Source organism: Sinohyriopsis cumingii, chromosome 15 (genome assembly GCF_028554795.1).
Source record: "Sinohyriopsis cumingii isolate HCF-2022 chromosome 15, ASM2855479v2, whole genome shotgun sequence".
Classification (NCBI taxonomy): Eukaryota; Metazoa; Mollusca; class Bivalvia; order Unionida; family Unionidae; genus Sinohyriopsis; species Sinohyriopsis cumingii.
This window is the reverse complement of record NC_142975.1, coordinates 5,931,685-5,955,058: the sequence shown is the minus strand read 5'-3', so window position 1 is coordinate 5,955,058 and position 23,374 is coordinate 5,931,685. Positions and strand designations below refer to the sequence as shown.

At 36.3% G+C, this 23,374-nt stretch overlaps 1 protein-coding gene across 9 annotated transcripts in view; it reads left to right on the top strand.

Moving 5' to 3' along the window:
• LOC149781212 (G protein-coupled receptor dmsr-1-like) overlaps positions 1-19,597 on the top strand; it is a 470,961-nt gene extending 451,364 nt beyond the window's left edge. For 8 of the 9 annotated variants that reach the window (XM_089935289.1, XM_089935283.1, XM_089935285.1 and 5 more), the window contains one exon: positions 17,478-19,597. In XM_089935289.1, coding sequence (XP_089791415.1) covers positions 17,551-18,657 — 1,107 coding nt within the window. In that variant the 5' untranslated portion in view covers positions 17,478-17,550 and the 3' untranslated portion in view covers positions 18,658-19,597. Of the gene's footprint in view, positions 1-6,050; positions 6,070-17,477 lie in introns of those variants that run through there. The other variant, XM_089935292.1, reaches the window with a different exon arrangement.
• The last annotated feature ends 3,777 nt before the right edge of the window (positions 19,598-23,374 follow it).

Here is a 23,374-nt window from a genome sequence, read left to right as displayed (position 1 = left end):
TAGGCAAACTATACTGACTATGTGAAAGAAAGAAAGAAAGAAAGAAAGAAAGAAAGAAAGAAAGAAAGAAAGATAGATAGATAGATAGATAGATAGATAGATAGATAGATAGATAGATAGATCCTACGGAAATATGTTCGAAGGGTACCAATAGTATGGTCTAGCCAAAAAATTTAATTTTTATTTCTCTCTTGAATCATGTTACTTATGTGGCCAGATAACCACATTTTTTGTATATCGCTCCTATCTTTATTTGTCCCGAACCTACAAAACTAATCGCTCATATATATGCATTAGGAAAATTCCTTCTGCCACACTTCCTGGAAAGTCGATAATGTCTTGGTTTCCAATAGGACAAAACCATAGGAAAAATCCAAGACTTTATTTCTTTGCAAAGTCGCCGTTTATTGTATTTCTATTATTTAAAATATACTTTGCGTCTTAAAGTCTAATCAAGTGAAACTTTTATAAGTATGTCAATAGGTATGTTTCAACTGATCATGTAACATTTTGCACTTGCACGTTAAAGAACAACACTGAAAATCACAGCTCGTACCATGAAGAATTAGTTTGGCTATTTGGTGGTAAATATGTGTTTTCGATATTGACATAAGTAAACTGAAACAAAAGTAAATTACATCAACAAGATGAGGTACCGTTTTGAAATAACCGATATCCTACATGTATATAAAATAATTTGAATTTTCAACGGTTTTTTGTGTGTGTCAACGTTGCAAAGGTATATTTTGTTTCGAGTATCTAATAGCTAACATCATAATATACATGTGTACATTACTTACAATTATCATTGAAATATGTGCCATACGAAACTATCTAAAAAATATAAAGAAAAGATAGGATGATGGACCTATTATGAATAAATCGGATGTAAACGAACTTCTACAGTTACTTCCAATGATGAATTGGATTGAAACGATTTCACAAGCTGATTAAATGAATCGAAAAAGTAACAAATTCGGCGCAAAACGATTTCTTGGCGTTATGGAAAGCAGTCCTGCTTTTCATGATCCTGAGAAATTGGATTTTCCTATTTAATAAAATATAAACGTAAACGTATATAAATCACTGGAAATCAAACTCCCATATATTTTCTCTATGACTGAAATACTGTTTATCAAATAGAATGCATTTACCAAACCGATTCCAGTCGAAGATTGAACAGTCTCAAGCCATATTGAAATCATCATTTATCCTTAATTGGACGAAATTTAATTATTAACAATTATTTCAGAAACCGTTTCATATATGGCCTTAATCGATTTTATCGATCAGTCAAAAGATGTACGTTTAACTGGATATTTTTGTGCCAGTAACAAGATGCAAATAAATGCAGTGATTTAGAACATAAATTAGATTTAGTATTAAATCTTGCAGCCTTTCTTAAAAGAGCTAATGCTCGATCGTCGCAAACCACTGCTCCGTTTTCACCCGTAGCTGCCTTCGAAAATATTGCGTAGTTTCCATGTAACTGCATATATAAAACAATGTTATTAACAACACTCAACAATACAATGTACAAGCTCCGACAAAACAACGTTATCAACAATACAATGTAACAAGCTCCTAAAAAAACAGCGTTATTAACAACACAATGTAACAAGCTCCTACAAAACGTTATTAACAACACAAGGTAACAAGCTCTTACAAAACGTTATTAACAACACAATGTAACACGCTCTTACAAAAACAATGTTATTAACAACACAATGTAACACGCTCTTACAAAACAACGTTATTAACAACACAATGTAACAAGCTCCTACAAAACATTATTAACAACACAATATAACACGCTCTTACAAAACAACGTTATTAATAACAAAAGGTAACAAGCTCTTACAAAACAACGTTATTAATAACACAATGTAACAAGCTCCTACAAAACGTTATTAACAACAGAATGTAAGAGGCTTGTACAAAACAACGTTATTAACAACACAATGTAACAAGCTCATACAAAACGTTATTAACAACATAATGTAAGAAGCTCGTATAAAACAACATTATTAACAACACAATTTAACAAGCTCCTACAAAACAACGTTATTAACAACACAATATAACAAGCCCATACAAAACAATGTTATAACAACAGAAGGTAACAAGCTCTTACAAAACAACGTTATTAACAACACAATGTAACAAGCTCCTACAAAACGTTTTTAAGAAAACAATGTAACAAGCTCCTACAAAACGTTATTATGTAACAATCTCTTACAAAACAACGTTATTAACAACACAATGTAACAGGTTCCTACAAGACGTTATTATGTAACAAGCTCTTACAAAACAACGTTATTAACAACACAATGTAACAAGCTCCTACAAAACATTATTATGTAACAATCTCTTACAAAACAACGTTATTAACAGCACAATGTAACAAGCTCGTACAAAACAATGTTATAACAACAGAAGGTAACAAGGTCTTACAAAACAACGTTATTAACAACACAATGTAACAAGCTCCTACAAAACGTTTTTAAGAAAACAATGTAACAAGCTCCTACAAAACGTTATTATGTAACAAGCTCATACAAAACAATGTTATTAACAACACAATGTAACAAGCTCATACAAAACAATGTTATTAACAGCACAATGTAACACGCTCATACAAAACAATGTTATTAACAACACAATTAACAAGCTCATACAAATCAACAAAACAATATAATGTAACAAAATCCTACAAATCAACAAAAATGAATTTTTATCAGTCGATAAGTTACTGTTAGGAAGAAAACCTTTGACACGTTCAAGCAGCAGTAAACAGTAATGGTCTGCAATACATAGCTGATAAAAAAAAATGCGTCTGTTATATAAATGTGTTGGAACTTTTATTTAGAGCTGGATGATATATCGACTATGAAGACTATAATAATAGTAACCAAATAAACAATACCTTTCTATTTTGAAATGCTTTCCATAGGAGTCATTCTCCTTAATATAACTTCAAATGTCCGTTTTTCAGCACAACTAAACAAATTTATATGAATCAGCAATGTGAGGTCTGCTGGATTAGTTGACCTAGATCAAAGCAGTTTTCTAACCGTTCCCTGAGTCTATGAATTTTCCTTGGCATGATTCTCTCAACGCGCTTTGTTATTCATACAAAATGATATATCTGAGCACGAAAAGTTCACAATGACATGGGTTCATACACTGGATCGCTTTTGCACACTTCATGCACGCATCAGTTTAAATTTTAACTCTCGAAAGGTCCAAGTCAAACGAAATAGATTTTAACTTTGATATTAAAACATTCTGAGGCGGAAGCAGAAGTAGAAACAACATTTTGTTGCAATGAAATAGACAAGTAAATGATTATATTTGTCAGATAAAAAAGCTGAATGTTATCACGTACATCAACCATAGGATCGATAAAACGTTTTTTTTTTTTTGTTGTAAAATCAAGCAGTACACATCATTCCGTTTTTCCCGTGTATGACGGATAACAAGGAAAGTGGCAGGCAATATGGAAAATAGGATAGCGCCAAATATTACGAATCTCTGGTCTTAAACTAAGTGTAGAAAAGAGCGAAAACCAACACGTTCAGTAAAATTCAACAAATAAAGCATTTCCCTAGAAACTAAAGTGAAAATGTGAAAAAAAAATTATAGTATTGTGAAATAAATCCCAAATAGTCCTAAACGTTTTGCAACAAGTCCAAATGCGTAAAGTTCCAACTGAATTCCAGTGGTATTCCAAATAAGTTCCAATCCTGAATGTGTTGATGTGCCTGTAGTCTCGAATATAGTAATGTGCCAACAGACTGAATTATGGATATGTCCTAAGAGTCTTTCGATATATCAAAATATAATAAACCAGAAATGCTCTTGTCTGAATTCACTATAATTCCAAATTAATGTCTCTTACCAAGAATATCAGTGATGAGCACGTTGTCTTTCTAATGATTAATAAGTTGAATAAATATTTCCACCCAAATTAAACTCTGAACACAACAATAGCCTATTCCTGCTGCAAGATGTTAGGGCAATAATAAGTAAAATTCTCAAGTAAACAACATTATATAAAATATTAAGACAGATAAATAGAACAAGATAATGTATGTTGCTAAAATGATAATAAAGAACATGGCGAACATTAGACAGACCAGGTTTATCATGGAGTATTATAACGTCCTAGACTCAGATTAAGGTAACCATGTGTACATCCATTGATAATGATTCCTAATATTTAGTCCACAATCTTAGAGAAATAACTGTCGGTGTTTACAAAATCAATGTCCCTAGTCAGGTACACAGTGAACTTGATTTTGGACAAAATGCAAGTGTATATAACATCATTAAGAAAATCCAACAAACAATAAAACTTAAATGCACATAACACTAGCTTTATTAGTCACTCATACATTTCACTTGCTGGTACTTGTTTCTGGTATAAGTGGCCGTAACGGAAAACCGAATGGCTGCAAGATTGACTTAGAGTTTACTATAGCATGTAATAGTCGCTTACAAATTGGTGACCGATTCTAAGAAGGGTTAATGCTTAGTCATGGGTGTTTGGAAAAGTCCTGTGCAATGTATTGATAGATGATTGATTAGAGTTTCTGTCTGGATACAAAGATGACCCCAATGTAGCAACTGCGAAAATTCCAAAATCCGAATTTTCTCTGTATCTTACTGTTAACCAACATTGGCAGCTGTACCTTTTCTGTCGCCTACGAAATATCATATATAGTAGCCGAGAACAACTTATTGATTCAGTCGCAAACGTTACTTCACACATGCATGAAGACAAAATAATAACCTTAAATTTTATTTTTATTGAGAAATACATGAGATAGCTCTAGATACAATAAGAACAGTTGCAAAGTACTTTCAAATAAGTCAACACGATTCCAGTAAATTCAATCCAGAGACTTGCATCGTCTAAGCATAAATATTGTTAAAGAATATATTGTATGTAGTTTCCATTGGTAATTTCTTAAAATGGTGATAACATGTAATTAAGCTGTTTGGAGATTCCAGTCTCCTCGACGTAACAAGTTTGAGTAGATTGGTCAGGGTTAAGAATGTTTAAAATTCTTGGTTAGAACAGCCTTTTGACTAAACATACGAGTCAAACAGGATGAGAACAAAATAAATGCTTTGTTTTATCCTTCACAATTGTAATGTGACGTTGAGTTGGCAAAATTTGTAGCCTAAAAAGTAGGTTACTACTGAAAACAGGTGGCAGGTATTGAGATACAACATCTCATTACCTTTACCATGTATTGAGATACGGAATTGACCGTTCAGTGGCCGAGTGCTTAGAGAGTCCTCCTCGGATGCGGGAGGTCATGGGTTTGATCCCCGGGTGAGTCATACCAAAAACTTACAAAAATGGTACTAACAGCTGCTTCGATTGGCGTTCAGCATTAAAGGTCAGTGTTAGGACTGATGGGCTTGGTGTCAGGATAATGTGACTGTGACATCACTATAAACTGTCACACTGCAGACATCGTTGCGATATGACTGAAAAATTGTTAAAGCTACGTTATAAATCTAAATCACACACACACACACACACACACACTCGACGTAACAAATTATATGCATATTTTAATAACTTGGTGGCATGATAGAAAATAATTATTATAAAGTTTTTCACATTTGAACGTTTAGAATGGCGACTACTTGACATCATTAGTATGATATTTATTTTAACATGCTGAAATAGTTTTCAAAATATAACGTTGTTTTGTCTATACGCATCTCTCTTTCTCTCTCTCTCTCTCTCTCTCTCTCTCTCTCTCTCTCTCTCTCTCTCTCTCCGTGCAAGGACATATTTATGCGTGCAAGGGAATATAATATTCATGGTTTCGATGAATATTTTAAATAATTAATGTCATACATTTTTTAAACGATTCTTAATTATTCTCTACTTTCTTTGGTTGTTTATGCATATGTGTGCGTGTACGCATGTGAAATTTATATTCTCCACTTGCTACTTTAAGAGCTAAATTATTACAGAAGCCGGTTAACATAAATCGAAGATTTTTCACCTGGGCCGTTGTGTGGATGATACACGATACCATAAGAGTAAGTTGAACTCGCTATAAAAGTGGATGTTATCGAACGGAAGACAAGTGACAAAAGCACGTGAATTAGATGTTTATTTATGACACATAACAAGAGCACGTGAATTAGATGTTTATTTATGACACATAACAAGAGCACGTGAATTAGATGTTTATTTATGACACATAACAAGAGCACGTGAATTAGATGTTTATTTATGACACATAACAAGAGCACGTGAATTAGACCGTTCTTCAGTGGGTACGATCAATTCATGGATGTGTGTGTGTGTGTGTGTGTGTGTGTGTGGTTAACCTACTGATCTGCTGGACAGAATGCTTACTGTCTGGATTTATCGACATGTATGATTAATGTCTGCATTTATCGAAATGTATGATTAATGTATTGATCGTCAACAAGTATGATGTCGCATTAGAGTATCACGCATATACAGAAACCCAATGTATCACATGAAACCTAATATATTGCATATCAACAGGTATAATGCTGTTATCTCCCGCCATCAGGAACTTTGATATGCCCAAGCCAATGCTTACGATGAAGGACTGAGGAATGATTTCGTGTAGTATATATATATATATATATATATATATATATATATATATATATATATATATATATATATATATATATATATCTGGGGACCGCCGGGCCAAACAACACTTTTTAATATAAAATACAAATGTTCTTTGAACTAGAAGTAGGAGAGGGCCGGGTGTTCCTTAACCCAGGGCCCGTGATCGCTCACTACGGCCCTGTGTGAAGTCCATTCCGCCAGACTTGCTGAAGGTTCCCTAGGAACCTACCAACCCCGAAGATGCATTCGCCCGGATTTTTCTGCTCCTCACGTTGAGTTGACCAAGATTATCCGTCCAAACCAATAACAACGTTAGGTGTCCCAAGTGGCCGAGTGGTCTAAAGCGCTCCCCGTTACGGGTCATTGCCATCTCACCTCTGTCTGCGTGGGTTCAAGTCTAGGATTCAGAAAGCTTGTCAGTAGCTTCTCGTGGATCGATGGTTCTTTTCGGGGTTTTCCCGGGTTCTTACTCCACTATCGACACGTATGTCATTAATACTGGCCGCCATGTATAGCATATCGTGTGCTGAAAAACGGCGTTAAACCCTACAACAACAATAATGACTCTTTGGAGCAGCTAACATTACAACAACTGAACCGTGTAAAATGCACTAGAAAAGCCTCAAGATATGCGTGAAGTAAGAATATAGTCATATGCATTAGACATGTGTGCACATGGACTGACTTCTTTACATATTAAACTCATTTCATAGGAAGGTGTGTGTGTGTGTGTGTGTGTGATTAGGATTTTTAACGTTGCTTTAACAATTTTTCAGTTATATCGCTATGATGTCTACAGTGTGGCAGTTTATAGTGATGTCTAGCACTGGGGCATCATGATGCAGACATGTAGCATGATGTCCCACCCAGTCACATTATTCTGACACCAGGCCGACCAGTCCTAACACTAACCTTTTAATGCTGAGCGCCAAGCGAGGCAGTTGTTTTACCAGTTTTGTAAGTCTTTGGTATGACTCGGTCGGGGATCGAACCCACAACCTCCCGCTTCCGAGACGGACGCTCTAACCACTAGGCCACCGGAGCGGTTCTTTCATAGGAAGGACTTACGAGATTATTAATATCAGCATATCGGACTTTCTCAGTTTAATGCGTGTAACATATAACTGAACTCAACTTACACATTCAGCTTAAAAAGATATATGCTGAAATGGACTATATCAAACACGATTTCGTGGCATTATGTGATATATGCCTGTCCTTTAGAAATTTAGAGTAACTTCCAAAACCTTCAATGTAATAAACAAGTTTGATTTGTCTTTGTATATAAGCTCTGCAAAAAAGCCAGAAAACGAACATCGTTTCTCAATGAAATCCTGTAAATGTAAAGGACAGTTACAAAAATAACAAGAAAGTTATAAATATATCCTTTGTTTTTGTGTGAAATTTTCTTTGATAACATGATCTGGACTACGAGCTACCATGTAAATAGATTTTCACACACACACACACACACACACACACACACACACACACACACACTGGTCGACAAATCGATCATGGACAGAAGATGTCTTTTGACACATACAATAAAAATGAACTCTATTCATCGAATGCATATTATATCTTCGACCAAATATTCAGTTTGATGTCTTTATATATTTCATAATAAAAACTTGAATTTTCTCTCTAAAAAAACTGACACTGTCGTTTGAAATGATGATTATATGCGAATATGCATATTAAAACATCCCTGATCTGCGGTAGATTGACAAATATAATTTCTGCTCCGGCGAGATCATGAAATTATTTCAGCAGTTGAGGCTTTGATTACAGTATCTGTAAAAGAAATTTAAAGTACTAATTCGTAGTCCTTGTTTGCCATTAAATGTCGAAAAAAACTGTATTTCCCTTGAATCATATAGGGCACAGAAATCCAAGAAATTTGTGCCTTTACTCAATCTAGTGCTTGCTGTTAGTTGCTGCAGTGCGGGTCCGAATATTTCTAAGAAGGTAATGTTCTTTTTGAAGCGCTACATCTGACGCGTGTTTTTGTTTCCTGTCCTTAGCTTTTTGTTTGTGGGGGGATGGGGATTTTCGTTTGGGAGTGGGTTTGGATTTGTTTGTTGGGTTTGGTTTTCTTTTTATAAGTTTCATAATCAGATTCGTACTTGTCGGTGTGCCACTCAAGTCACTGTTAGAGGAAGTGAAAATTCTTGTATTGAGCAATTTCCTTTGAAATGTGCTTTATTCACTTGCTTGGAATTTTAATATACTTTTAATGACCACTTTGTTTGATGTAGATGCAGACAGACTAAAACATCTTTCATTTGTTTTAGATTTAACTGACCTATCTGACTCATTATATAGCCTACTTGTAAACCAAATGACAAACCATTGCGAGATCCAACTACAGTATCTTTATAGACTTCCTGTCCTTAGCTTTTTGTTTGTCTTGAAATTCAATTGGAAACTTTATTGTCAGGGCTGAACAAGCATATATTTTATTATCGACTTGTGAATTATTTAATCATTTAACCTGAGAGTTACACACAATATCGATTTACATCAATGCCGAATAAAGTGGTGTTTAGATATGGTTTGTATTACAATTAGCCGCTTTTGTTACTCGCCACAGCTGTTCTTCAGACATCGCTACATCAGGATGCACATTGTGTACCAGTCAATCGACACATAGTGTTTGCTGAAGCTAGAGGTGAGTCAGGTTAGCGCGCGCGCGTGCGTGTGTGTGTGTGTGTACATGTAAAGCCTATCGTGTGCTGAAAAGTGTGTGATTTGGGTTTGTAACCTAGCTTTAATAATTTTTTCAGTCATATCGCTCCGATATAGTGATGTCTAGCACTGGGGCATCATGCCGCAGACATGTAGCATGATGTCCCACCCAATCACATTATCCTGACACCAGTCTGACCAGTCCTAAAACTAACCTGTTAATGCTGAGCGCTAAACGAATCAGCTGTTAGTGCCATTTTTTGTAAGGTATTGGTATGATTCGGCCGGGGATCGAACCCACGACCTCTCGCATCCGAGGCGGACGCTATAACCACTAGGCCACCGGAACGTCTGATCATGTTAGCGTTAGAAAGAACACACACACACACACACACACACACACACACATATATATATATATATATATATATATATATATATTATATATATATATATATATATATATATATATATATATATATATATAGGCAAAATATTCGTTTTGTCGCAATGTGAATAAAAATGCAGTAAAACTGCATTGCATTATTTAAACGTACAAATGTTGATGGAACCAATTTCCAGGAAGATTATATTTAAATTGTGCACATTTGAAATTAGGTGTGGCATTAATCCTTTAATATATGACATTTTCAAGATGAGATTGCATATTTCATAATGTTCGCAGTTCTCGTTAATTCTACAAATTAATTAGAAGTCGAATTCAACTACAATCAACATAGATTCGGTCATGATTTCGCATAATGCGCCGACTGGTCTGTGTTTATACAGTTTGTTAGTAGTAATGAATACAACAAGCAACATATACCATGCTATATTTGCGACAATAGATCGGATTCTATTCTATTTGCAGTTGGAATCGACTTACGAATAAATATATACGGTGCTAAAGTTAAATATAATTGTATGGTTTTTTGTTCAATTTTCTTTCAAGTTTCAAAATGTAAAAGCAACAACAGCCATAATCGTCCCTTGTGTGTATGATCTTTTTCCATTCCCATTATCAATTGATAATCTTATATTTTAACAAGAGAAATTGTATTATAAGATGAGTAGTGCATGGCACAATGTGAAGACATGTTCAGGCTGAATGTCGAGGTATACGGCTTAAAATCTTATTGGTGTGACCCACGCAGTTCGTGTTAAATCATGCCATTATACATATGACACACATAGTTCGTGTTAAATGGTGTCATTATACACATGACACACGCAGTTCGTGTTAAATCGTGCCATTATATACATGACCCGTGCAGTTCGTGTTAAATCGTGCCATTATACATATGACACACGTAGTTCGTGTTAAATCGTGTCATTATACACATGACACACGTAGTTCGTTTTAAATCGTGCCATTATACACATGACACACGCAGTTCGTGTTAAATCGTGCCATTATACACTTGACACACGCTGTTCGTGTTAAATCGTGCCATTATACACATGACCCGTGCAGTTCGTGTTAAATCGTGCCATTATACATATGACACACGTAGTTCGTGTTAAATCGTGTCATTATACATATGACACACGTAGTTCGTTTTAAATCGTGCCATTATATACATGACACACGCAGTTCGTGTTAAATCGTGCCATTATACACTTGACACACGCTGTTCGTGTTAAATCGTGCCATTATATATATATGACCCACGTAGTTCGTGTTAAATCGTGCCATTATACATATGATTCACGTAGTTCGTTTTAAATTGTGCCATTATACACATGACCCACACAGTTCGTGTTAAATCGTGCCATTATAAGTGTTACCCATGCAGTTCGTGTAAAATTGTGCCATTATAGGTGTGACTAACACATTTCGTGTTCAGTCAATCAATTATAGGCATGACCCATGTAGTGCGTGTTGAATTATGTCATTATATCTGAGACCCACACAGTTCCTGTTAAATCATGACAGTATCGGTTATACAGTCATTTCCAGTTAAATATTCAGTTAAATTTCTCAAGCCTACTATTTCAAGCCCCTTTAATAATTTGAATACTTCAGATCATCCAGTTTGATAAATGTATTCCAATTTGGAAAGCATCGTCTCTATATCTAACAATATAATAGCTGAAAGTAGCAACAATTTACCTGTCTCTTTGATCACGTTGTGTACTGGAGGCACAATTTGGTCAATCTAACACTTCAACAACAACTTTTCAGTTTTATCTTAGCTTTGGTATTTTTGTATACATGGAAAACTCAATGGTATACAGAGTATATAGAGGCTACAAGTATGACATTTCATTTTGGCGTTTTCTGAGTTCAAGGTGTGATCAGTCACCACTTGCCTAAGATGCCAGCTCTTTGTATTTTAAAACGTATCTAACTTGTAACCATTTTATATAGAATTCTTGTATTGTCAATCGCAGATCAGGACACTGATATTTTGAAGTGTTAGCACGAGAGTAAGTAACTTCAAACACGGTCTGCTATCAAATACGTGTCGTCTATAATGTAATATTTGAAGAATATTTAATACAAAAGTAAAGGCTATTTAATGTAGTGAACACGAATGCTGCTTGAACAGATCGGGTGTAATAGTAGATCACTTGAACAGACTGGGTGTAGCAGTGGATCACTTGAACAGACTGGGTGTGACAGTGGATCACTTGAAAAGACTGGGTGTAGCAGTGGATCACATGAACAGACTGGGAGTATCAGTGGAACACTTGAACAGACTGGGTGTAGTAGTGGATCACTTGAACAGACTGGGTGTAGCAGTGGAACACTTGAACATACTTGATGTAGCAGTGGATCACTTGAACAGACTGGGTGTAGCAGCAGAACACTTGAACAGACTTGATGTAGCAGTGGATCACTTGAACAGACTGAGTGTAGCAGTAGATTACTTGAACTGACTGGGTGTAGCAGTGGATCACTTGAACAGACTGGGTGTAGCAGCAGATTACTTGAACAGACTGGGTGTAGCAGTGGAACACTTGAACAGACTGGGTGTAGCAGCAACACTTGAACAGGCTTGATGTAGCAGTGGATCACTTGAACAGACTGGGTGTAGCAGTGGATCACTTGAACAGGCTTGATGTAGCAGTGGATCACTTGAACAGACTGAGTGTAGCAGTAGATTACTTGAACTGACTGGGTGTAGCAGTGGATCACTTGAACAGACTGGGTGTAGCAGTGGATCACTTGAACAGACTGGGTGTAGCAGCAGAACACTTGAACAGGCTTGATGTAGCAGTGGATCACTTGAACAGACTGAGTGTAGCAGTAGATTACTTGAACTGACTGGGTGTAGCAGTGGATCACTTGAACAGACTGGGTGTAGCAGCAGATTACTTGAACAGACTGGGTGTAGCAGTGGAACACTTGAACAGACTGGGTGTAGCAGTGGAACACTTGAACAGACTGGGTGTAGCAGCAGAACACTTGAACAGACTGGGTGTAGCAGTAGATTACTTGAACTGACTGGGTGTAGCAGTGAAACACTTGAACAGACTTGATGTAGCAGTGGATCACATGAACAGACTGGGTGTAGCAGTGGATCACTTGAACAGACTGGGTGTAACAGTGTAACACTTGAACAGACTTGATGTAGCAGTGGATCACTTGAACAGACCGGGTGTAGCAGTAGATTACTTGAACTGACTGGGTGTAGCAGTGGAACACTTGAACAGACTTGATGTAGCAGTGGATCACATGAACAGACTGGGTGTAGCAGTGGATCACTTGAACAGACTGGGTGTAGCAGTGGAACACTTGAACAGACTTGATGTAGCAGTGGATCACTTGAACAGACTGGGTGTAGTAGTAGATTACTTGAACTGACTGGGTGTGGCAGTGGAACACTTGAACAGACTGGGTGTAGCAGTGGAACAATTGAACAGACTGGGTGTAGCAGTGGATCACTTTAACAGACTGGGTGGGCAGTAGATCACTTGAACATACTGGATGGAGCAGTAGATAACTTGAACATGCAGGGTTATGCAGTGGACCACTCGAACAGACTGGATGGAGCAGTACATCACTTGAACATGCAGGGTTATGCAGTGGACCACTCGAACAGACTGGATGGAGCAGTATATCACTTGAACATGCAGGGTTATGCAGTGGACCACTCGAACAGACTGGATGGAGCAGTAGATCACTTGAACATACTGGATGGAGCAGTAGATAACTTGAACATGCAGGGTTATGCAGTGGACCACTCGAACAGACTGGATGGAGCAGTATATCACTTGAACATGCAGGGTTATGCAGTGGACCACTCGAACAGACTGGATGGAGCAGTAGATCACTTGAACATGCAGGGTTATACAGTAGATCACTTGACCAGAAAAGTTGTTGCCTATATCACTTGAACAGACTGGGTGTAGCAGTAAATCACTTGAACAGACCAGATGTATCAGCAGATCACTTGAACAGAACGGGTGTAGCAGTAGATCACGAGAATATGGACAGATCATGATGTTTTAATGTGGGATCATTCTCAAAGTTTACATAATATGTATAATGCTACCATCCTAACATGATCTGCTCTGAAGAATAAGGGCAAAATCAATATTAACCCATGGTGTCGATGGGTGAATATCCCTTAATATTCAGCTAGTATTGTTATTACCATTGCTTATTAAGCATGCCAATGTATTTTTGGAGACCTCAGGGACAATCTTACAAACATGTGCTGACTGTCATCTCGCGTGCTTCAAAACTTGGAGGGAATGTACCTCTGTGCATGGACACACAGAGCCGATAAGTTCCGAGTGATCAACGACATAAACATGTCTTCCCAATTAGAATGTTGCGCATGAAAAGCAGCCAGTGCCTCTACACTATTGGAAAACACGCGATTTTATCCAAGCATAGTGCGTGAGCCTCTACAGTCTGTTTCCGAAACATTGGAGTCGTAAATTGTCCTGTTTGCTAATAATCGCAAAAGCTGCCGTCCTGAAAGATGGTTTAAAAACACGCATTTTATCTGTATTGTGTTGATATCGTGACGATACTGTTAGACTCCGTGAAATTCATCATTGTCTTTCGATCAACGCATCAGCAGTCCATACGTATCAAATCGAACTACATAATCCTGTACACCACAGCGTAGTTCAATGTAAATTTACTTTGCTGTGCACCATATTAACATTTTTTTACAACGTGTCTACCCTTTTGCTATCATTTGCGCACTGTTCGCACTACCAAGCAGAACATCAAAGCACTTTTTGGATATGTTCTGCATATATCAAAAGTGAGAGATGATGTACATATCGTGTAAGAATGAAACTGCGTACTTCTGTGAATCAAAAGATCCTCTTGGAACAGAAATCAAACATTTGCAAATGTATAGATCTTTGCAAGGAAACCTTGAATTGTATTCACTTGGATATTATAATGTTGTCCTTTGTTAGGCCTTTTAATGGCCAGAATGTGAACACACGTTATAATGTTGTCCTATGTTAGGCCTTTTAATGGCCAGAATGTGAACACATGTTATAATGTTGTCCTATGTTAGGCCTTTTAATGGCCAGAATGTGAACACGTTATAATGTTGTCCTTTGTTAGGCCTTTTAATGGCCAGAATGTGAACACACGTTATAATGTTGTCCTATGTTAGGCCTTTTAATGGCCAGAATGTGAACACATGTTATGTTGTCCTATGTTTGGTCTTTTAATGGCCAGAATGTGAACACATATTATAATGTTGTCCTATGTTAGGCCTTTTAATGGCCAGAATGTGAGCACATGTTTTAATCAGTCTAGATCTGTATCTTAGGATATTAAGGATTCGATGCCATAACGTTTGAATAATGTTGACCATTCAAATAGAACCGAATTTAATCCGGCGCCATGCTGGAATACAAATCTAAAACTTGTCTGAACGAATAAATGTACAAAGTGAAAGGAAGCAAGGGATCAGCTGACCTTCTAGCAGTCGTAGTATATGCATTGTCACCTGTCATTAGAAGCTACTACAATATTTGCCCTTGTATTCTCATTCGCATGGCAAATTTGATCCGCTCAAGTCGAATTCAAACTGTCCGATTTGCACGATATTGTTTCACAAATAGAGGCATATGCACACATGACATACAGCTTAGCTGTGTAAGCATCATTTTCATTACGTACGTGAATTGCAGATTTTATCTGATGATTGCACAATTTATGTTTCTATTGAATTTGGTTATTTAGAGAATACCGATGCTAGTGTCGATGGTAATAAAAGCAATATGCACAGGTATGAAAATGTTAAATATAAATATACCTGGAAAAAATATCACCAGCAAAAATATACCTGGAAAAATGAATATGCACGAAATAATGGTTAGTCTGTTAAATCGCACAAATGAGAGTGTCATCACATTGATTAAAAATTTGAATCCGGACGATGGGCTCAGGCCAATAGCGCAGAGGCGTAGCTGGGGGGGGGGGGCAGGGGGGTACATATGTCCCCGGGCGCCAAGGTACAGAGGCGCAAAAATGAGGTTTACAACGTTACATTATAATAAGTAAACAATGGTAATATTCAAAAATGTGATTAAACGGGGAGGGGGCTGGGGCGCCAATTTTATAGTTCGTCCCCGGGCGCAAAATATCATAGCTACGCCTCTGCAATAGTGTACCAATTAATGCATGACAATACATATTTTGTAATATTATTAAAGCCAGTAGCGTGCCAATTAATGAATGACAATACAGATTTTGTAATATTATTAAAGCCAATAGTGTACCAATTAATGAAAGAAAATGCAGATTTTGTAAAAATATTAAAGATGAATAGTAATTTTATTTTATAATTTTTAGTATTTTGTTTTATACTCCAACGAAATAAAAGTGTGCACTGATAAATATTACTGGATGAAGGATGAAACTCTTATATATATATATATATATATATATATATATATATATATATATATATATATATATATATATATATATATATATATATATATATATATATGTGTGTGTGTGTGTGTGTACATGCATGTTGGTATGTATGTGCATGTATTGTAGTCGTTGTCTTTTTGTGAGAAATAAAGACAAGATGATTGCTTGTGTTTGTATGAGCTATTGTATACTAAATTCTACGCTGTATGTCATGTCTGAATCAATTTGGTATCTTCGCGGGTATTATTACGAACTGGAATGTGAAATAACACCATGTGTGTATGAAAATCACTCTCCCAAATCATTTCATTAGTCATTGTATGACACGATCAGAATACCTCTCTAATTTCGTGCCAGCGATATTGATCGAGGTAATTGGAAGGAACCGACTTTCCGCCAGGAGGAAACCCTTATTTTCCAATTTAAGTGCACGATACGTCAAAGGAAGATATCATTGTGTATAATGCCCGTTCAACTGCATACAGCGTAGTCCCAGCAAATTAGTGTCTACTCTTTAACTTAGATCCTTAACTGCCGGCGCGTTGTCCATGCTGGATATGAGTCTATGCTGTCTGCAGCTAAGTGCACGTTATGCACGAGCAATGAAGCACCACTATTGCGCTAATTTGATCGGTGTGTGTAACGGGCGACGAAACGTAATGATTTGATGTTCGAGTACTGTTTTAAATGAGGTTTTTGTGTTTATTAGTGGTGGACTCGGATTCGCAAATTAAATTTCAAGTACTCATTAGAGGTAAAGAACAAGAGCCTACTCTATCTTTAGTGGTTCATCCATTATTCATATAGTTAGCCGCATTCAAGACCAGATCTCCCACAACCAAAAGACTTGAGAATGTGTCGTTAAAGAGTGAAAAAGCATGTTTCCTCGCATCTTACTGCCTACAAGCAAAAACAAGAATCACTAACCTACCACTGGTTGTATTATTTACGGTGTTTGCATTCGAGAATGAATGCTGTCATCTTAAGTATATAGCACACTGTTTATTCAATGAAAAATCTTTAAATAAAAAGGAACAAAATGTGATCAATTGACATTAGTGTCACATCACAGTACCTTAGAAGCAAACATAACTGTAAAACCTTACTGAACATAGAAAAAGGGTGACAAATGTAACGCTGTATGTCTGTACCAAATTCGAGTTTGGACATAAAATAGGAGGGGGGGGGGGGACTTTTCAAAACTATCAGCTACTTAACATGGCGACATGCCACTGGATCAGACAGTCAACTCAAATATTTTTTTTTTTTCAGACCACAGAAAGTGCTTAAGGTTGTGTAAAATTTCGAAGAGGTCCACCAGCTGATACTAACGAGAAGCGTTACCATGGTCAACAATATTACAGAACCACAAACTCCTGCGAACGCTGCAGACGCGTCCGTTTTAGAAATGGTGGGACATTGGTACTCTTCAATCCATGGCTACACCAGTCTAATCGTCTGCATATTCGGAATATGTACTAATGTAATCAACATTACAGTCCTAGCACGGCGTGATATGAGGACACCGACCAACATACTGCTCACGTGGATGGCTGTTTCGGATATCCTCACTATGTTACCGTATGTGCCCTTTGTTATTCATTTCTACTGTGCCAACACTCCAAACGAAATGTCTGCAGAAAAATCATCGTACCACTGGGTAATGTTTATGCTCTTTCTTATAAATTTCGTTGCCACGACGCATACAATTTCTATCTGGCTTTGTGTTTCATTGTCCGTGTTCAGATTTGTGCAACTGAATTCCACGACGAAAGGTCCAATTGCGAGACAAAGAAGGATACGTCAGGTGAAAATGATCGTTTTAATTGTGTACGTATTATCGGCCTTATTGCTGATACCGAACTATATGACAAATGAAACAGGTTTCATTGAAATGGTGGATACAAACAAAACAATTTATTTTATCAAGGATTTGAAGCTGGCCTCCAATGAAACGAAACCGATTGTGTTAGCAAACGTGTTGACATATGCTATTGTTCACAAAATTATTCCATGTGTGTTAATAATAGTATTTGGTGGCTCATTATTGATAAGTCTGAATTTAAAAGGGCGCAAGCGTCGACGGCGCCTGTCAACGACGTCAAATAACATGAAAAAAGAAACGCGGCAATCAAAAACCACCCGGATGTTACTTGTGGTTATAATTTTATTTTTGGTAACTGAATTTCCCCAAGGAATTCTTATAATATTGAGCGCCACTGTATCTGGGTTTTTCCAGACAGTTTACATGCCGCTTGGCGACATGATGGACTTTATAGCACTTGTAAATAATGCCATTAATTTTGTGCTGTACTGTACTATGAGTAACCAATTCAGGTCTCGCTTCTTTGAGATGTACTTTAAACGGACATCAAGCCTGAAAAAGCTAAATACTATCAGCTTGCCCACGTCCATCCATCGGACGACATTTACTTCGGTACATGACTCGTGATGCATCGACTTCATATACCCACTGATACGGACAGACAAAATTCTCGTAATTCGTACATTTCGGAGCCCGTAACTTCAGTTTGGTGCAACTCAGAAAAATCGATGATGGCTTGAAGAATAGAAAAATATATCAGGAGTGAATCAAGCCATACATTATGGTCGTGTGCCTTCAAAGACGGACATAGATAGAAAATCGAGGATCAAGCGTGGAACGAAGTTTTTGGAAGTTACGTACCTTGTCTCTTTTACAGTATGATATACAGGGTCCTTTTTCAGAACGGGTCATGGTGGTAATCTGAGGTAATTGTGTTACTCGATATCATTTTTCCCCTTCAGATCATTGCTTTTTCAACACCAAGCTCGCGTCGAGCACTTGCGCATCAGAAGGTACCAGGGAATGCGTATTAAAAGCATTGTTATGGACGCTTTTGTTTCTAAGGACATTCACAGTCTGAGTAAGAGGACAGTTACAAACTATTAGCAAATACTTGTGAGAACGATGGTGTATGTAACAGCGCAATAAATACACCATGTTACATACTGGGTGATTTTCGCATGGTCTAACCAGAACCATACCAACAATTACACTTAAGCGGGTAAAATTTGAATGTGTGTGTGTTATCTGGGTTGTCAAGTTTGTTCCTGGCCTGGTATTATTGTTATACTATAGTACAAATTGTCGTGGTCAAATGTCACAGAATTGTATCGTATTTCTAAACTTAGGAATCAAAGTCTCAAGTTTGTTTCTTAAAGTGAAAAGCTCTGAAAGTTTTGTGGTTTCAAAAGTCCAGTTAAACGATTTAGAAATATTGTAATCTGTACCGCCATGCATTATTTGAGCGAAGACCGCTTCCTTAATTTGTGTTCAATTTGTGCATGTAAAATAAAAGCAAGATCTACTTAAATGAGACTGGAAAGTAGTCTTATCTCTTTTGCCAGTATGGTTCGTGTCAAGTTTCTTTAATTATCTGTCCAGTTTCTTTTCAAGAACTGTATTACATTTGACTTACAGATATCAGTGGGATCGGACTATAAGGTTTCACATTTTTTGAGGGTTCTGTCCCTGAGTACAAATAGAGGAATAAAGTAACGGGCTACAACATAATGCTTCACATACACATATAAAAGATTTCAAATGTAACACTGTAAATAAATCGAAACAAGTACTGCAGCGACAATTTAAGAACCACATGAAAATGAAGACGCCGTCGTCAGGATCACGAAGCTTGAACCCAGAACAGGACCCTTTTTATGTTCTCCTAAATCTATTCCGAACAGACTCCTAACACAACAGATACCTTCGCTGTAGACATTCGCATAAATTGTACAGCTTACGTAGCTCACGCGATAGATTTTATGACAGCTAAACTACTTTTGATGACAACTGTATATTTTATAACAGCCAGGCACTCGGCATTAAGAGGTCAGTGATAGGGCTGGTCGGCCTGGTGTCAGGATAATGTGACTGGGTGGGACATCGTGTTTCATGTCTGCTGCATGATGCCCCAGTGCTAGACATCACTATAAACTGTCACACTGTAGACAGTGTAACGATATGACTGAAAAATTGCTAAAGCAACGTTAAAACACTAAGACACACACACCAAAATTGATGACTTTATATTGACAACTGCAACGTCTGGCATTATCGATATATTTGGTCTATGTGTAAATGGGTAGATGATTATATTTATGATTTCGTGATTACAATTGGATACTGGAATTGGAGGTGGGATAGTCTGTTTGTATTTTCAATCATTTAAAGTACAAATCTAGGTAACATCCGGAAACTGATGCCATATATAAATGTATTTTAATTTTGATTTTCCTCTTTAAATTGAAATCTCTTTCCATGCTGCTAAATTTACTTTATTCTTACTCGCTTGCCAATACATTTTCTATTTCTATACTAAAATTGAACGTGATAATATCTCAGTGATTAATATTTAATGTTTCTTAAAGGGTGACTTTCTGATTGATATTTATATAATCAAATTCGTATATGGTGGTTTGACGTAATCTTCTCATGACATTTTTTGCACGACTTGCTCTTAAGTCAACAATGGTTAGTTTCTTCTTGGATGACATTTAAATTACTCATATGAAGTCCGTGTCCAAAACCATTATACCATGTTTAGCAGTAACTGACCAGCATCCGGTCAGTGTGTTGCAAAATTAAATAATCAAACCATGGCAACGAAATACTAGTTAACATATTGCCTACACTGAAGGCGGTTGTTCCTTTTTAAGCTATCATCAGTTTTGAGAAATTTTCATTTGTTTCACTCGATCTGATCAATGAGTTTAAAGTTTGGACTGACAAGATTTTGCCATTAATGAATAAATGTATTCTACAAAATCAATAATGGTTGTGACAATCACAACCAGGAAAGGTATATGAATGATATAAAAGTAGCTAGTAAAATACGTAATTTCCAACAGAACGAAAGCAAGAATTATAACATCTGGCTATAAAGGACATGTCCCATCCAGGAAAATAAACGAAACTATTTCTCTGTTTCAATAATCCAGCAGAAAGGGCAATGTTCACCTGGAGAAATCAAACACGTTAACTTACATAATTCTTATTTTAATGCTTATACAAATAATAGAAAAAATAAAGTTGCGTATACAAACACGACATTGCAAACAAGATAAATTATCTTGTATCTGTCAGCAAAAACTGAATGAAAAACTGGTTTCCACCCCACGCTATTGTTCATCCTTGTCCGATTTTGTAACAGAAGAAACGGTTTCTGATATTGAATCTGTTATACCTAGAATACCTGTTCTTCAAGCTCCTAATGACTGTGTCATACCTAGAATGCCTATTCATAAATATCCTAATGACTGTGTCATTCCTAGAATGCCTATTCATAAATATCCTACTGAATGTGTTATGCCTAGAGTGTGTGTTCTTCAAGATCATAATGTTATATAGAGAATGCTTGTTCATGAATATCGTAACGTATGTGTTCGTAAATATCATATTGAATGCGTTAAACCTATACTGCTTGTTAATGAAGGTCCTAACATTCCTTTCCGTCATTGTACAAATAAATCTACCAGGACAATTGGGATTATTGCATACATATTGAAACTCTTTGAATATTGTATAACACTCTGCCTCACTGATCTCTACAGAACTGGTTTTGAGACTGGTGTAATTCCCGATGCCACGAAACTAGACAGAGTTTTTTTCTTCCTGTTTATCCAGGTGGACCTTAAGCAGTGACCAATCAAATTATAGGCTTATTTTTATCCTGCCATTAATTTCAAAAATAATTTAGATTTCTACCCACTTATTTCACTATTTCAATAATTATAATCTTCTAATCTTCTACAATGATATCAATCGGGACACGTACGAAATAACTAATGTCAAATTGTTCTGATTAACTCATAGAAGAACGGATATATATATATATATATATATATATATATATATATATATATATATATATATATATATATATATATATATATATATATATATATTTCAAAAACGTTTTAAATACTGGTGATGATGAGAATCTAGTCTACAAAATCAGGAGCTAAAAACTGTCAACTTTTCCAGAAATCATCAGGTAAAATGTGTCAGCTCTTGAAGAAATCAGCGGAAAAAACTGTCAAATCCTCAAGAAATTAGCAGGTAATCAAATATCAAATCATATTTTTTGTTCACCCGCCATTGAAAGAATCCGTTGTCGACTGTCATCCTCAGATCGGTATATTCAGTCGATATCTTTGTGATGTAATCTACCTAAGTCTATGAATCTACATGTGTGACAGCTGTCTCCAACCAGTTCCTGTACTGAAGCTCATGTTCCGTGTAATTCAACTCGCCGCTGTACACTTTCAAAAGTTTGTTTGGTTATTTCATTCATAAAAATCTTCATTGGGATATCAAAGTTAATCATGTCTTTCAAAGAGTAAACGCCCTGCAGTTCCAAAAATTCTTTATAATTTGCATTAATGAGCATGCCCTTAATGCATACTACATTAGGTATATTTTAACACCGATCTTAGATTATGTATGTATCAATTGGGGCAACTGCTTTGTAACTCAGTCGGCTTACTAATATGCAAACAACAACTGTCTGAATCAGTCTAAAACTGATACCTTCACGTCATCTCCTGAAATGATTTCAACATTAAATTCGCAATGCGGCCAAAACTGATACCTTCACGTCATCTCCTGAAATGATTTCAACATTAAATTCGTAATGCGGTCGATGGCCTTGTGTCTCACATCTCTGTCATATTTCACCAAACCGCTAATTCATGACCGCCACCTTCGCTCCATTTTGAAACGTCTGTATATATATATATATATATATATATATATATATATATATATATATATATATATATATATATATATATATATATATATTAATTTGCATTCCACAATCCCGCCAATTTCAATAAATCGCTAGCTCTATCGGGTCCAAAAATCATGAATTACTATTCCTGCTGCAATTATAAATTCAACTTTCTTCTGCAAACTCAGGTTCTTCTATCATGATTACCTTTAGATCTATACGAATATTTTGCTTTTCTTTTATTGGTTACAGTTAATAACATTATCCTCAACCTTTCTTACACGTCATTTTAATAAGTTTTAAGTATGATTATGTGTTTTGACTGATACATGTGCGAATTTAGTATTTAACATTATTTATGACGTTCTTAGGTAAAACAAGCATTTAATGCAA